Source organism: Ahaetulla prasina, chromosome 5, assembly GCF_028640845.1.
Source record: "Ahaetulla prasina isolate Xishuangbanna chromosome 5, ASM2864084v1, whole genome shotgun sequence".
In the NCBI taxonomy this organism is placed as follows: domain Eukaryota; kingdom Metazoa; phylum Chordata; class Lepidosauria; order Squamata; family Colubridae; genus Ahaetulla; species Ahaetulla prasina.
This window is the reverse complement of record NC_080543.1, coordinates 11435264-11452899: the sequence shown is the minus strand read 5'-3', so window position 1 is coordinate 11452899 and position 17636 is coordinate 11435264. Positions and strand designations below refer to the sequence as shown.

Below are 17636 nucleotides of genomic sequence, written 5' to 3'. Positions count from 1 at the left end.
TTTTTTCTTGTTTTCCTCCCCAAAAGCTAGGTGCATCTTATACTTCGGAGGTCTTATAGTCCGAAAAATATGGTATATTCCTGTGATGGGTCTAGGTCAGCTCCACCACGCATGCGTGCATGCCTCCCACCAGCCAGCTGATTTTCAGGTCTCTGTCACGCATGCGGGAGATGTGCACACATGTCCATGCCACCCAGCCCATCCCAGGAGTCTCCATGCGGCCCGTTTTGGATGCTAGGTAAGTACAGGGCTTGTGCGGAGGCTCTGGGAAGGCGAAAAACGGGCGTACCAGATGTCTGGAAACAGGCTGTTTCCGGCCTCTGGAGGGTCAGGGGAGGCTGTTTTCACCCTACTGGAGGCTCCAGGAAAACCTCCGGAGCCTGTGGAGGGTGAAAAATGGGCCTCCCGGAAGTACCGGAAGTCCAGAAACGAGCCATTTACAGCCTCCGGAGGGTCTCCGGAGGGCTGGGGGAGGCCGTTTTCGCCCTCCTGGAGGCTCCATGAAAACCGCCATGAGCCTCTGAAAATACATAAAAAATACAAGTAGAAAAATAGGGACCACCTTTGGTGGGAAGGTAACAGCATTCCGTGTGCCTCTGGCGTTTAGTCATGCCGACCACATAACCATGAAGATGTCTTCGGACAGCGCTGGCTCTTCGGCTTTGAAACGGAGAAGAGCACCACCCTCTAAAATCGGGAATGACTAGCACATATGTACGAGTTACCTTTACCTTCAAGGAGTCTGATGGTTACATTTCTTTCATTCATAAAGATTAGAAAGGCAGACCTGTTGCAATAAATGGTGTTGCTATATAGGATGCTAATTAATGCCATATGTTTGTGTAAATTACTATAACAGATGCATTCTTGAAGTTAAAAGGAAGAGAACCTGCATTTTAGTTTAGCCCCCAACGTACATGAATTAAAGTACAAAAGCTATTTAATGACCTTACCAAATATACCACAATCAACATTTCTTGCTGCTTTCTTAACATATATTTTCTACAGGAATAAGTAATCACTGCAATGTGGAATGGCGTTGTCATAGTTTCCAAGGAGAAGCACCAATGGCTTAATTTCAATATACCCTGTTTCCCCCAAAATAAGACATCCCCTGATAATAAGCCCAATCGGGCTTTTGAGTGCATGGCAATAAGGGCAAGCGTTTATTTCAGGGTTCAAAAAAATATAAGACAGGGTCTTTTTTTCAGGGAAACACGGTAGTAAGAAAAATATTCAGGCCAGAATTCAGTGACCTTCTGTAGGATAGTACGATCTGCATGCAACTCTGCCTGAGTCACTTCCTTAATGTTATCTGGAAAGTTGTGGACTTAAAAAAATGTTTGAGCCACTTTTGCGTATCTCTGCCAGGGTCATTTTCCTCACTCTCTACAAAGGGATAGGTAGCTAATGGTATGCCAATGTATCAAAAGGGTTCATTTGAAAAAAAAAATCCATTGTTCAATAATACCAAATGTGATTGGCATTCAAAAGTTTGCAGGTCTTAAATCTTGAGGAGGTTTCTACCAATTGTTGTTAATTTGGGGAGGGGATGCCTTTGAGTCATTCCTGGTAATTGCCTGAGCAAGTCCCTGGGATATTCTTGAATATGGTTTGGGAATGGTTTGCTATTGGCTTCTTCTACGTACTAGGAGCTGCCCAAAGTCACTGTTGTGACCCAGGCCCAAGTAGGTAGTAGAAAACTCAGTCCGCGAAAAAAAAAACTTTATTCGAACAGCTGAGAATTACTTCATTCCCAGCGTTGTTCAACTCAAATTAAAACAAATGCCTCCCAACACAAATTCCTCAGTCCTATTGCAAACCTTGGTCCAATCAGGCAAACTGCCAAAGGCCTTTCTTGGCAAACGTTCAGAACACACACAAAAAGGCAAGACGTAGACGAAACAAAAGACAAAGCTACCAACATTGTTTTCCGGCAAAGCCCAAATGCCTTTACTGGTCTGTTTTAAGCCTTATGGGAGGGGCCAATCATTTCTTGGCCCTACTCCCGAGTTGTTCTTTTTGTTTGAGCTGCTCTTGCCTTCTGGCAGCTCTTCTCATGCAACAGGCTCCTCCTGTTCATCGGCCTCACTACTATCAATCTCTGGAGGCTCTGGAGTCTGCACCTCACTTTCCGATGGCCCTGACCTCACCTCAGCCTCATCGCTGTCCGAATCCATTGCCAGCTCCATAGGCTGCTGGCAGACCACAACAATCACCCAGCTGGCTTCTTCTTCGGAGCAGAGCTAGAAAGCATGATCTCCCAGTTTCTAGCCAGGTGCATTTAACTATTACACCAAATCGACTATCCATTGTTGACTAAGTATTGTGTCAGCCCTAAAGCCATTTTCCCCTGGCATCTTCAGGGTTGACACAACGGAGATGAGTCGAGCTGTGGGAACAGGAGGGTGAAGGTAGAGATAGCTGGGGGATTGTATCCATAATAAAACTCTTTCCTCTGAGAACCAAGGACTTTCCCACCAGGTGCCAGGAGGTGGGATCTGGAACCAACTGACCCTTGGATTGTGACATCATTGGACCATGTGATGGATTGCATGGGCAGGGAAAGGAAAACCCTACTTTTAATTAGGGGGAAACCTGGAGGTGTTTAATGTCGGGTTTCCCCAGACGTGGCAATAGGTAAAGGTAAAGCAGGGGTGTCCAAACTTGGTCCCTTTAAGACTTTTGGACTTCAACTCCCAGAGTCCCTCAGCCAGCAAAGCTGGCTGAGGAACTCTGGGAGTTGAAGTCCAAAAGTCTTAAAGGGACCAAGTTTGGACACCCCTGAGGTAAAGGTTCCCCTCGCACATATGTGCTAGTTGTTCCTGATTCTAGGGGGCAGTGCTCATCTCCGTTACAAACCAAAGAGCCAGTGCTGTTTGAAGACATCTCCGTGGTCTTGTGGCTGGCATGACTAAATGCCAAAGGCGCACGGAACGCTGTTCCCTTCCCACCAAACGGGGTCCCTATTTTTCTACTTTCATTTTTTACATGCTTTCGAACTGCTCGGTTGGCAGAAGCTGGGACAAGTAACGGAAGCTCACCCCCGTTACGCAGCACTAGGGATTCGAACCGCTGAACTGCCGACCTTTCAATCAACAAGATCAACATCTTAGCCACTGAGCCACTGCGTCCTTATATTAGGCATGCCAATATGATATGCCTAATAAATCTATACTTTGAGGAATATGCCTGCCTTGGAGTTTTGATTCCGTTGGGTGTGTTACTTGGAACCCTGACATTATCCCAATTGGTGTGTCTAGAGATGTTTTAAACTAAATTCCCGTTAGCCCCGCTTAAGAGAGACAATGGAGAGGTTTTTAAACCAGTAGGTACCAGGTTGCCTTCCCTGTATAGACAATACTGAGCACAATTACAACAATATCTGATTGTTTATTAGAGTCTTTAATACTATTTTAATGCTCTGAGAGTGAACACGGGGTTTTATTTATTTTGTTTTATTTTTGGGAGGAGGAGAACCAAATGTTGACATACAAATCTGTTGAGTACTTGCAGATGACCAAGTTTGTTGCAAGTTTAAAACGTCCCCAGAGCATTCAGATATATTTACTTCCAACTTCAGTGTTTGGGGTCACCGCATTTCCCAGCACATGGATGCAACGATGAATTATTCGAATCTCAAAGAAATACTTCCAGCAGCTTTTCTGCAGGAGGAGAAGCCAAGAGTTTCCATTCTCAAACCAACGCAGACTTGTAATTCCACATCTGCCAATTAACGTCTCATTATTTCTTGGCTTTATTGGACAAGTGGAATGCAAACCACGCAGGCTGCTCCAGCAAGTTGTCAAAAAACATAGAAAAGAGCATTTGAAATGAGCTCCTCAAAAGGATTTCCAGTCTACAACATTTTTGTAGTCATGTGTATATAAAGTGGTTTTCGAATGGCATTCTGATGAGCAAGCTAATTAGGCATATGAAGAATGATCATCAATTAGAAAGATCATAGCTGCTTTGGAAAAAGTATTTAAAGAATGCTCGGCAACAGTTCTTCATAAAACAAGAGCAAGGGTCCCAGTCTTGAATTCCTCTCCGTTTTTGTTTTTGTTTTATTGTTGACTTGGATGAAAACATCACAAAAGTATGAACTAGTTGTCTCAACAATGAAAAATGATCAAAAATGACCATTCTTCCAATCAGGGGTGAAATGCTACCGGTTCGGACCGGTTCGGCCAAACCGGTAGCGATGGGTGGTTCGGAGAACTGGTAGCGATAGCAGTGCAAGGCTCCACCCATCCTCCTGGTCATCGTTCCTTCCTGGCTTTAACCAGCAAGTAACCTGTTTTTTACCCTCTGAGCATGCACAGAAGGGTTTGCGCATGCACAGAGGGTCCACGCGCATACGTGACGCATGGCACGTGCACTTCTGGTAGGGAAAGTGAGTAGATTTCACCCTGCTTCCAATGGTATCAATGAAAAGATTTATGTAACATTTCTCTGTGAATTCATACCACCAGCAAAAGAGACAAGAAGCAGTCTTCAAAACAAAGAAAGGAAGATGGAAAAGGAGGTCAAATCAGGTAGATAAATAAAAAGTTTAGTCTTCTCTAGATTTAAAATAATGGGGAGCTATCCAACTGAAAGTCCCAGCAAGGCAACAGGAGAAGGAAGTTCCTCCTCCATCATCCAGGATAAGGTACACCTGGATGCCATCAGCAAAACATGTGAGTTACATTTCTAAAAGAGAGAAAGAAATCATAGAACACCGAAACAACACAGGTAGTCCTCGGCCTTACAACAGTTCGTTTAGTGACCGTTCAAAATGACAAAGGCACTGAAAAAAATGACTTATGACCTTTTTTCAGAATTACGACCTGTGCAGCATCCCTATGATCATGTGATCAAAATTCAGATGCTTGGCAACTGGTTCATATTTATGACCATTGCAGCGTCCCAATCATGGGATTATTGAGTCTGTCATCTGCACCTCCAGAACTGTCTGGTTTGGTTCTACGACCCAACAAGACAGACACAGACTTCAGAGGATAATTAGAACTGCAGAAAAAACAATGGCTACCAACCTGCCTTCCACTGAGAACCTGTATACTGCACGAGTCAAAAAGAGGGCTGTGAAAATATTTACAAACCCCTCGCATCCAGGACATAAACTGTTTCAACTCCTACCCTCAAAATGACGCTATAGAGCACTGCACACCAGAACAACTAGACACAAGAACAGTTTCTTCTTGAACGCCATCACTCTGCTAAACAAATAATTCCCTCGACACTGTCAAGCTATTTACTAAGTCTGCATTACTATTAATCTTCTCATCATTCCTATCACCCGTCTCTTCCCACTTATGACTGTATGACCGTAACTTTGTTGCTTGTATCCTTACGATTTATATTGATTGCTTCCTAGTATGATTTGATTGCTTATTTGTACCTTATGACTATCATTAAGTGTTGTACCTTGTGATTCTTGATGAACATATCTTGTCTTTTTATGTACACTGAGAGTATATGCACCAAAGACAAATTCCTTGTGTGTCCAATCACACTTGAATTCTATCTATCTATCTATCTATCTATCTATGGGGATAGCTTCCTCAACCCTTAATGGTGGTTTTCAATTCATGTGGAAGAAGGCATTAATCTTGAAAAATAATATTCCTAGGGGTTTTTTTTCTGTGCAACCTACACCTTTTAAGCATTAAAAGTTTGCAGTTATGCTGCAACAGCGAATTCTCGCCATTGAGTGGCAGTTTGACCCAACTAGGTACCTAAGCAATTATTCAAAGAAAATCCGAAGTTTACAATAGTATCCAGCAGTGTAAATACTTGCAATTAAAAGGGATTTTACACTATGCGCTTGAATCGTTTTAGATTTGCAATTTTAAAGCTTTAAGAACAAACACAATTTTTAGAATTAGAAGAGCACAGCACTTTCAAGAACATTTAACAGTGTTACTGAGGTCTATGAAAGTATTCATACAGTCTGATCAACCATTCTTTATAGTGCTCAGTTTTCCGTGAACGTTTGATTTTGAAACAAGCAAAAAACAGTGCGGCTTCTTCAACGACTCCATTTCCTTTCTTTTTTTTTCTTTTTTTAAAAGATTTATCAATTCTTAAGCAATAGTTAGTTAATTATTTTAAAAAATGGCAGGATATATAAAAAAGGAAACGCATAAGGAAAATTGTTATCTTCTCCACAAATTATCACAACAACAAAGTAGTCAGACAACAGCAATGAAATTAGAGATGATGAGCTACCCGTGAGAACAGAACTTTTGAACCCACGGAAATAATGGTATCTTTGTGATGTGAAGGAGAAGGGTGAAGAGATCGGATATCTAGGATCACATCACCATTTAACTCTGTAATATGCCTGTAACTAGGGCATGCCATGTCCTGAAGGTAAAGAAAGAGAAAGAGAGGGGGGGATAAAAGAAAAGAAAAGAAAAGAAAAGAGAGAGAGAAAGAGAAAGAGAGAGGGGGAAAAAAAAGAAAAGAGAAGAAAAGAAAAGAAAAGAAAAGAAAGAGAGAAAGAGAAAGAGAAAGAGAAAGAGAGAGGGGGGAAAGAAAAGAAAAGAAAGAGAAGAGAGAGAAAGAGAAAGAAAGAAAGAAAAGTAAATAGAAAAGAAAGAAAAGAAAGAAAAGAAAGAAAAGAAAAGAAAAGAAAAGAAAAGAAAGAGAGAGAGAAAGAAAAGAAAGAGAGAAAGAAAAGAAAGAAGAAAAGAAAAGAAAGAGAAAAGAAAAGAAAAAAGAAAGAGAGAGAGAGGGAGGGAGAGAGAGAAAGAAAGAAAAAGAGAAAAAGAAAGAGGGAGGAAGGGAGAGAGATAAAGACAAAGAGAGAGAGAGAGATTTGAAAAGTTTAAATCAGAATCAGCTTTTAAGATACTTTCACTGTCTGATTTGGACAAAGCAGAAACAGTTTTCTGTCAAGCATGAGATGATTTCTCAAATTCAATTCATTGTACTAAGTCAAAAATTAAAAATAAGAAACATTACAGTAATTCAACACTATCAAGAATCACCTCCTTGCCAAAAGAATGCACAACTTGTTTAAAAAGTAATGCATCATCATTATCCTTTTAATATTATGCATCGCGTAAAAAGGAACTCAGTGGATTTGGGTATTTAAATATTTTCATTTATATGCACCAAAATCCAAGGCTTTTTTTTTTTACATTTATGTCCAACCTTTTGACCATGGAATGCAGACCTTTTAAATCTACACTAACTTTTTGAAGTAAGAGATGAATTTAAAAGGCACTAAATGAATTTAACATAGTCATTTGCTCAAGATTATCAGGTTAGTTTCTTACGATGGGATAGGGTGACATGTATATTTATTTCTACGAAGTGGGCTCTATAAAACACTACTTAATTTATGAGTGTTTTTAATTTTATTATCTCTGCCCATGTCTTAAAATGCATTAAGACTGGAATTAACGACAACACCATAGACATTTCAGAAGACGTAAGAATTTCAGTGTTTGGTTTTTATTTTCTGCCCTCTAAACTGGGAATGAATTATCCACAGTTTTTATTTCTTCACTCTCTTCTGCAAACACTCAAATACAGTCCTATATTCCTCTCACAATAGTGGCAAATCTTCTCATTTTCAATCAGGTAACATAAACGCACACTGCGATTCGTTCCCATTTGGGATTGTAATGCTGTCATCTCACATGACTAAAAAATACTTTTTTTTTTCCTCTGAGTGTCCATCATCAGCATGTACCTTTATTTATTTATTTATTTATTTTGTCACAACATCATACAAAAAGATTATATAGTATATAAACATATATATGAGTAAATATTAGGAGGTATAAGCATATATATATATAGGAAGAAGAAAAGAAAAAACAATAGGACAGGAACGGTAGGCACGTTTGTGCGCTTATGCACGCCCCTTATGGTCCCCTTAGGAATGGGGTGAGGTCAATAGTAGAAAGTTCTTGGATAAAACTTTTAGGATTATGAGAAGAGACCACAGAGTCAGGTAAAGTATTCCAAGCACTGATGATTCTGTTACAGAAGTTATATTTTCTGCAATCTAGATTAAAGCGGTTGACATTAAGTTTAAATCTATTGGTTGCTCTTGTATTATTGCAATTGAAGCTGAAGTAGTCTTTAACAGGAAGGACATTACAATAGATGATTCTGTGAGTTAAACTTAGGTCTTGTCGAAGGCGACGGAGTTCCAAGTTTTCTAAGCCTAGGATTTCAAGTCTGGTTGCTTGCCACAGGCCTGTTTAAACTGCATGAATCCTTCTTCACATGCCTCTCCTGCGTTTTGAAGAGAAGACACAAGAAAAAAAGGAATATATTGATATCCAAAACGGTTTGGGGGGAAAAAATGTACTCTAGTTTAAGCACTTTTAGATTTCGATGTCTTCTTCAACTCCGCTCAATATCAAGTGGCGATAATTGGTGGTGAAGTTTTAAAAGTGTTAAAAGAATGATAGACAGCATTCCCATCTGCAACTTTCAAATAGGGTTGTTAGATTCTGGCTTGGGAAGATTTTCAAAAATACATGGTCCTTTTCCTGGGAGAATCTGCAGGCAGAATAAAATTCTTTGTTGGTGTTAGTTGCGAAGTCGTGTCCGACCCATCGCGACCCCATGGACAACGTTCCTCCAGGCCTTCCTGTCCTCTACCATCCTCTGGAGTCCATTTAAGCTTCAGTGACTCCATCCAGCCACCTCGTTCTCTGCCGTCCCCTTCTTCTTTTGCCCTCAATCGTTCCCAGCATGAGGCTCTTCTCCAGTGAGTCCTTCCTTCTCATTAGGTGGCCAGAGGATTTGAGTTTATCTTCAGGATCTGGCCTTTTAAAGAGCAGTCAGGGTTGATCTCCTCTAGTTTGACCGGTCTGACCAGTTTGACTGTCTTGCAATCCAAGGGACTCGCAGGAGTCTTCTCCAGCATCATAGTTCAAAGGCCTCAATTCTTTGGCATTCAACCTTTCTTATGGTCCAACTTTCACAGCCATATAACGTTCTTAGAAGATGCATATTAATATCTGAATTTATTATACGAGGAGACATTTAGATAAGGAATGGGGCACTTCTACCCTGAAGGTTTATTTATGCATTTTCCCATGTACTTCTAAGTCTGATCCTGTTTTCATCAGGTAAAAGGTAAAGTCTAGGGCACAGGTGTCATCTCCATTTCTTGTCTGAGGGAGCTAGAATTGTCTGAAGACATTTTCCACGCTCACGTGGCTATACGTCAAACGCGCATGTAACACTGTTACCTTCCTTACCGAAGTGGTACCTATTTAACTACTCGCATTTGCATGCTTTCGAACTGCTAAGTGGGCAGGAGCAAGGAACGGGAACTCAATCCATCGCACAGCACTCTGGGTCTCGAACCCTGGCTGTCAGCTTTCCAATGGACAAGCTCAGCATCTTTAATTGCTGAGCCATCGTGCCTCCCCCTTTTTTTTTTTCATCAGGAGAAAATGCATAATTTTCTGTTGCTAGGGTACTGACGGTTCCAAAAGTTGAAACCTTAATTGTTACTGCAAGATAACCACTAAAGCAGGTTGCCCTTGCAGTTATCTGAACTTGCTTCTCTTACTGACCAATAAATCTGTGGAAGGACATTTTGGAGACATGGGGAAGAAGAAGAGGAAAGTTCAGGCTATATGTTAGGTTTGAAAGCAGGAGAATTATGCGAGAATCGGGGTGTCTGACCAGGTGAGGCCTGCCTGTGAGATGAGTTGATGCCTTTGTAGGGGACATTAGTCCCAAAGCATAGATACCTATTGTAGGATTTGGCAGAAACTCATTCACAAAATAGCTGCTGAAATAATGCATCAACTCTGGCCACCTCCCAGTTGTTTCAGTGCCCCGAGCAATCTGATCCGGGTACCAGTGCCAAAGCTATTAAGAGTTTTCATTAACAACAAGAGATACCGCAGCAAGAGAAACATGGCTATCAGCTGTAGCCAAGATATAAACCAGACTCGTCTCCCTGCAGGCTGAAGACAGTGGCATTTTAAGATGTGTTGTGAGCCCACCATGCTAACGCAGACAGAATTGGGTGCCTGTTCTAGAAAACAAGAGAGTCATGTTCCCTTTGAGAAGATAATGTTCCTGGGAAGATTCTTAAGGCCAACTTCGGTGTTTGGGGAAACAGGCTTTTGCTTACTCCAGCAACCAAGTATCACTTCCTCCATCAACGGTCAATTTGCACCCTTCTTAGGGATACCTTACACCTTCCAGTTTTGCCCTGCTCCTTTTCTAGCCAATGAACTGGAAAACTATTGAGGTTGTCATTATTTAACAGAATCACCCAATCACTTATCACAAATACGCCAACCTTCTTGCAGCTAACTGGGGGGGGGAAGAGAGAGAGAGAGAGAGAGAGAGAAAGAAAGAAAGGAAGGAAGGAAGGAGGAGGAGGGAGGGAGGGAGGGAGGGAGGGGGAGGGAGGGGAAGGGAGAAAGAAAGAAAGAAAGAAAGAAAGAAAGAAAGAAAGAAAGAAAGAAAGAGAGAGAGAGAGAGAGAGGGAGAGGGAGGGAGGGAGAAAGAGTGAGAGAGAGAGAGAGAGAGAGAGAGAGAGAAAGAAAGAAAGAGGAAGGAAGGAAGGGAGGGAGGGAGGGAGGGAGGGAGGGAGGAAGGAAGGAAGGAAGGAAGGAAGGAAGGAAGGAAGGAAGGAAGGAAGGAAGGAAGGAAGGAAGGAAGGAAGGAAGGAAGGAAGGAGCCTAGTATGTCAGGGTTTGTTACTTCAGGGCCTTTGGGAGATCAAGGGAGCTTATGGCTGCTCTTATAAATAAATAAGGGAACCTTCGCTTAGCAACAAGTAAGCCATATGGTTCCTGTCCATTTTATTTCCCCCCCTGAAAATTTTACCATTTCAGACAGGAAACACAATGGCCTTTGTCCACCAAAACAGAACCGCTGAAGCTTTGTCTGCAGAATTATATCCACGCCAATTTATACTCTTTTCTCTTTCACGTTCCCTTGATGACCATCAAAAAGGAACTGCAAAACTTTTTTTTTTTTAAAGAAGGAAACTGGAGCATGAAAAAAAGACAGGAGTTTAAACACAAGCTACTGCCCTGAAGAAATACGTCATGTTAGTAAGAATTAAGTCCAGTATAGCTGGCTCTTAGTATCCCTCCTCTACCTTTTGGATGAGATTGTGCTCTTACATTTTCTTGAAGACTGACAAAACCATCACAAAATCAGCCAGATTCCACTGGGATCTCTAACAGCCAGATTAAAAAAAAAATGACCTCAGAATCATATAAATCTTTTCCAAAAAGTAGCCTTTTTAAAAAAAAAAAGATTTCTTTTAATCCGGCCTTTATTATTATTTTTATAAATAACTCATAAGCGGTGAAAAATAACTAATACTTATTCCTCCTTCTATTTTCCCTACAGCCACCACTCTTTGGGGTGGGCTGAGCTAAGAGAGAGCGACTGGCCACCAAAGTCCCTCGGCTTTAATGACAAAGGAAGGACTAGAACTCACAGCCTCCTGGTTTCCAGCCTGCTGCCTAAACCAGGGGTCTCCAACTTTGGCAACTTTAAGCTTGGAGGACTGCAACTCCCAGAATGCCCCAGCCAGTCCACCAGGCTTAAAGTTGCCAAGGTTGGAGACCCCTGGCCTAAACCACTAGATCAAACGGATTCCCGCTGAAAATAGTTTAGTAAGGAAGAGGAAACAAATGCGCTGAGCCCTGAGGTCAATTATATTCTTAAATTTCATTATCTCCCCTGGTGCGATTAGACTTCTTGGAGATCCGTCAACTCCGTGGCTGTAACATGTCCTGAAGTAATTTTTCATTATCCAGCAGATGTTGTTGAACAGGATCGCCATTCCAAGAATGATCTGCCTTGCTTGGATGAATGACGCCTGGCAGCCCCATTTCCACACCCCGTGCCAAAACCTTGTCAATAATGCTGTAATCCATGCTTAAAGGAGCAAACACAATACCGTATTAGGTGTAAAAGATGGCTCCTTATACAAAAAGCTTGCTAAAAGAAATACAGCCAGAGAGACCAAGAAGCTTGGATCATCCCAGTGCTACGGAAAAGATGAGAGAAGGAACCAAGGGAAAGAAAATATTCGGTGTTATAAAACTCCACATCCATCTAATGCTGGAAACACGCCCAGGTCTGAAGAGCCCTTACGGATTCGCTTGGTTTGAGTGCTATTTTCTTCCAAATCGGCTCATTGTGAGCGCAAAGTGAAGATCGGTTGTTAATTCAAGATCAGTCTTGCTGTTCTTTATTTAGTATCCACTCAAAACGACCGTTTAACATATCAAGAGAAACAATCATTTTAAGTGGGTTAAATCATTTCCCACTGACAATGTTAATACAAGACTGCATGCACAGGGAGGTGTGTGGGTGTGTGTTTGTCTGTAGAGATAGATGATAGAGACGGAGATATATAATTTCCTCTGTTCAATTAGGGTTGATTTTCAGAGACAGCCTGGAAACATTCCTGCAGTTTTCTTGGCAAGTTTTTCAGAAGTGACTTGCCACTGCCTCTTTTGTAAAGGTAAAGGTTCCCCTCGCACATATGTGCTAGTCGTTCCCGACTTTAGGGAGCGGTGCTCATCTCTGTTTCAAAGCCAAAGAGCCAGCACTGTCCGAAGACGTCTCCGTGGTCATGTGACCGGCATGACTCAACGCCAAAGGCGCACGGAACGCTGTTCCCTTCCCACCAAAGGTGGTCCCGATTTTTCTACTTGCATTTTTTACGCGCTTTCGAACTGCTAGGTTGGCAGAAGCTGGGACAAGTAACGGGAGCTCAACCCGTTATGCAGCACTAGGGATTCGAACCGTTGAACTGCCAGCCTTTCGATCAACAAGCTCAGCGTCTTAGCCACTGAGCCACCGTGTCCCTACTCCTTTCTAAGGCTCCTTTCCAGGGCTGAGAAAGTACCTGGCTCAAGGTCACCCAGCTAGCCAAGGTGAATTCACAACCAAAAAATATCTAGTCAGGAGTCTCAAGCGAACTCTCCACTGCCTCACGTCTAGCAATTCGAAGTGTGTGAACGCCAACGTATTCTCTGAGAGTCCAAACTAAACATTTTGCTTTGCATCCCACATGAAAGTCACAAACGCTCTAAAGTGATTCAGTGGGCAACGGGCCTTTTTTTCATAAATATCAGCTGCTATACAGGGTCAGGTCCATAACAAAAATGCTGGAGAATAATGGTCCCCTTCAGTACTCCAGCTAGTGAACTACTTTCAAAATAATTCATTCAATTCACCATCAGCCCACGAAGCGCCATCTTTAGAGACGGAGACGGCCCTACGGTTTGTCAGCTTTGGAAGCCATACTAGGCCGGAAGCTTCCATACCGCCACTTTCTCACGTGTGGGAAAGTAGGAAGGGGGGGGTTAGTAGAGGGGTTGTCTTTAGACATAATAGCATTCTTCCTGTCGGTCAAGGTCAGGCTGATCCTGGCATCTGGAGAAGGACTGGTCAGAGGGCTGTCTCGAGATGGGATGGTTGGCGACTGGAGCAATTGATCGACTGTGGAGTCAAGGGATGGTTTTGGGGGTTTTGATTTACTGAGGGAAAACCAGGACCTCTCAGATTTGGGTTTTCCCAGTTGTGCCACTTTAGCTATCCTAGTAAATAGAACTTTGAAAGATGCTTGCTTCAGAGTTTTTACTTGGGAGGGGGGGTCTGGAATGCTGACACAGTTTGCTGAACACTCATTTTTGTTGTTGTTGTTGTGCCTTCAGAACAACGCTATAGAGCACTGCACACCAGAACAACTAGACACAAGGACAGTTTTTTTCCCGAAGGCCATCACTCTGCTAAAAAAATAATTCCCTCAACACTGTCAAACTATTTACTGAATCTGCACTACTATTAATCTTCTCATAATTCCCATCACCCATCTCCTTCCACTTACGACTGTATGACTCTAACTTTGTTGCTGGTATCCTTACGATTTATATTGATATTGATTGTTTCCTGATTGCTTATTTGTAGCCTATGACTATCATTAAGTGTTGTATCATTAAGTGTTAAATCTGTACCCTATGACTATCATTAAGTGTTATAAGTGTTGTAACTTGATGAACGTATCTTTTCTGTTATGTACACTGAGAGCTTATGCACCAAGAAAAATTCCTTGTGTGTCCAATCCCACTTGGCCAATAAAAAATTCTATTCTATTCTTCACACCCTGCATAATTAATCTGCGAAGTTCATTACCATGCAATGAGGCTTTACAGGTAGTCTTTGACTTAGGACCACAATTGGAACCAGGCTTTCCATTTCTAAGCAAGGCGGTTAAGGCTTCAATGGTGTATTTTAAGTCACCAAATGAGTCGCCCCCTCATTTTACAAGCTTTTCCGCCAAAGCTGCTAAGCGAATCGCCGCAGTTGTTAGGGGAATCAGATGTTCATTAAGCGAATCCAGCTTCCCCCTTTGACTTTGCTTGTCGAAAGGCGACTGGGAAAGTCACATATGGTGATCACATGACCCAAGGATGCCGCAACCATCATAAATACATGCCAGTTTCTCACTGCTCGAATTTTGATCTTAGGGATGCTGTTAACGGTCATTAAGTGAGGACCATTCACAAGTCATTCTTTTTAAGTGTTGCTGTTAACTCCGAACGGTCACTAAACAAATGATTTTAAAATCAAGGACTACCTGAAAAAGGGAATGACTAAATCAACACAGAACTAGGGAATCAAGGGCTATTACTTTTGAAATTTCCATGTTATCTTGAGCGGAGATAACATGCCTCCAAATGTTTGCTACAGAAAGAATGGCAGGAGAGGAATATATCTATATCTCCTGCTTATGAGCAACCAGGAAAAAAAATATACTGGGTTCAGAAAGTGTCAGGCTTGCCCCAAAGTAGGCTTCTAAGTAAAAAAAAAAAAAGATCTTTAGCACAGTTGGGTTGAGAAAACTATGATTTTCTGAAAGCCACGTGAAATAGAATAATGCAAAGCCAGAACTGAAATTTGCGTGGCAAGACGCCAAGTGAAAGCTTTTCCCCACTTAGGCACTTCCCATTGCTGGTGTCCCCCGTCCTCGCCCCCATCAATTTCAAAGAAGATGTTTTAGAAATGGCCACGCTGATTGCAGGCTGGCTTGCAGCCAGGGGTGGGATTCTACTGGTTCAGGCGAACCAGTAGCTCCGACGATCAGCTGGGAGCGAACTGGTTTGCCCCGACAATCAGATGGGTCCCATTTTCCTACCTTTACCTTCTCAGCTGATTAGCACGGCAGAGCAGATTGCGGCGCCTCAGCTGTGTTTCTTCTCCGAAGAAACATGGAAGTGAAGATTTCTTCAAACTTCGCACGTGTCCTCGAAACACCGTCTTGGATAGGCACTTTCACTTTCTTAATTCTGTCCTGCAAGCGTTCCCCCTCCCTCTCCTCCTCCACTGGGGTTCACGGCAGACTGGTACCGAAGCGACTGCAGAGAGCAGGCGTGAGGTGGCTGTTCTGAGAGAAAGGCCTGAGCAAGCAGCCCTATCCTTACGTTCTTAAGAGGGGGCCGTTTTCTCTTTTTAAAAAAATCTAGAGAAGGGTAATGCTCACCCCCTTGAACTACTAATTAATGGCAGAGATGACGATCATTAAGACCGCTTCTATTTTTATTTTTCAGGTATTTCCATCAGCCCTCATCCACCTGCTTCACCCAAGTTCACTTTTAAAACCCATACGACACATGCAGAGGGGGAAAAGTTTTACCTCTCCGTGTCTTAAAGGAGTAATTGTTCCTCTTGATACTCCCATGCGGAATAGTGTTTCTGTGGCCTGCAGGCAAAAAGAGAGAATATTTGAAATAAAATGTTCTGCTTTTTGAAATTACAACATTCACAGGGCATTTATTGTATTTTTTTTTAAAAAAACCCACCAATACTGTGGTATTCAATGGGATTTCCTCTTTTAATAAACCTTAAAAATCCTTACTATCCATACTACTATAATATTTATACCCTGCTCCATTTTTACTGGCAGAGGCACCACGGGCCAGCCCTTCGCTGTTTCCAGGGCAGCCAGGGGAGACCAGATCTAAGCACCTCATGGGCCAGATCCGGCCCCAGGGCCTTGAGTTGGACACCTCTGGTTTACATAATGGAGTTGATGGTACAAGGGCTGTCAAGGATAAAAATGCATGACAATCCATATGCACACAATTATCCCTCTAAGGCCACGTGGCTTTGGTATTAGCCCAACATCCCAGTGTTGAAATCCGTTTTTTTTTACTACCGGTTCTGTGAGCGTGGCTTGGTGGGCATGGTGTGGCTTGGTGGGCGTGGCAGGGGGAGGATACTGCAAAATCCCCATTCCCTCCCCACTCCTGGGGTAAGGATATTGCAAAATTTCCATTCCCACCCGACTCCAGGGGAAGGATATTGCAAAATCCGCATTCTCTCCCCACTCCTGGGGAAAGATACTGCAAAATTTCCATTCCCACCTGACTCCAGGGGAAGGATACTGCAAAATTTCCATTCCCACCTGACTCATGGGAAGGGATATTGCAAAATTTCCATTCGCACCTGACTCATGGGAAGGGATATTGCAAAATCTCCATTCCCACCCCACTCTGGGGCCAGCCAGAGGTGGTATTTGCCGGTTCTCCAGAACCTCCAGAACTATTCAAAATTTCTGCTACCGGTTCTCCAGAACCTGTCAGAACCTGCTGGATTTCACCCCTGCAACAGCCTCTTGCCCCCAGTCCAGATCCAAGGATTTCCCACTTTTAGCCTTGGATGGAACTGTTCTTCCCATTCAAGACTGGTGGGCAGAAGGGAATCACAGCTCCTGTTCAAAGACTACCTGTCATCTTTGGCCAACGAAGCCTTTGCACAGCTTTATTTTCTGTGGCAGCTATACCCCAGCAGGCCTTTCAGCTACTTACCCTTGCCCTAATCTTTCTGCTCAACTATTCCCATGCACTCTTCATGGGAAGCCTATTCAGTAACTTCAAACAGTCCAGAGTATAATGGCATAGATCAGGGGTGTCCAAACTTGGCCCCTTGAAGAGTGGTGGACTTCAACTCCCAGAATTCCCCCAGCCAGCATGAGCTATAAATATGAGCAAGTTGCTGGCTCGGGGATTTCTGGGAGTTGAAGTCCACCACTCTTCAAGGGGCCAAGTTTGGACATCCCTGGCATAGATGATTGATGGATAGGATAGACATGCCGCAAGGGCTAATCAATAAATAATCAATAAATGTGCAGCAGCTGCCAAAAAAGCCAACACAGTTCTAGGCTGCATAAACAGAGGGATAGAATCAAGATCACATGAAGGGTTAATACCACTTTATAAGGCCTTAGTAAGCCCACACTTGGAATAATGCATCCAGTTTTGGTCACCATGATGTAAAAAAAGATGCTGAGGCTCTAAACCGAGTGCAGAGAAGAGCCACCAAGAAGATTTGGGGACTTGAGGCTAAAACATAAGAAGAATGGTTGCAGGAACTGGGGATGTCTAATTTAATGAAAAGAAGGACTAGGGGAGACATGACAGCAATGTTCCAATATCTCAGGGGCTGCCCCAAAGAAGGAGGAGTCAAGCTATTCTCCAAAGCACCTGAAGGCAGGACAAGAAGCAATGGGTAGAAACTAATCAAGGAGAGAAGAAACTTAGAACTAAGGAGAAATTTCTTCACAGTTAGAACAATTAATCAGTGGAACAACTTGCCTGCAGAAG

General features: G+C 42.7%; 1 protein-coding gene across 5 annotated transcripts in view; it reads right to left on the bottom strand.

Annotated features, from left to right (window-relative positions):
- TMEM135 (transmembrane protein 135) overlaps positions 1-17636 on the bottom strand; it is a 203280-nt gene that overhangs the window by 114469 nt on the left and 71175 nt on the right. For 4 of the 5 annotated variants that reach the window (XM_058186951.1, XM_058186948.1, XM_058186953.1 and 1 more), the window contains one exon: positions 15668-15733. The exons of the other annotated variant lie outside the window; for it this stretch is intronic. In XM_058186951.1, coding sequence (XP_058042934.1) covers positions 15668-15733 — 66 coding nt within the window. The remainder of the gene's footprint in view (positions 1-15667; positions 15734-17636) is intronic. 5 annotated transcript variants of the gene reach the window in all.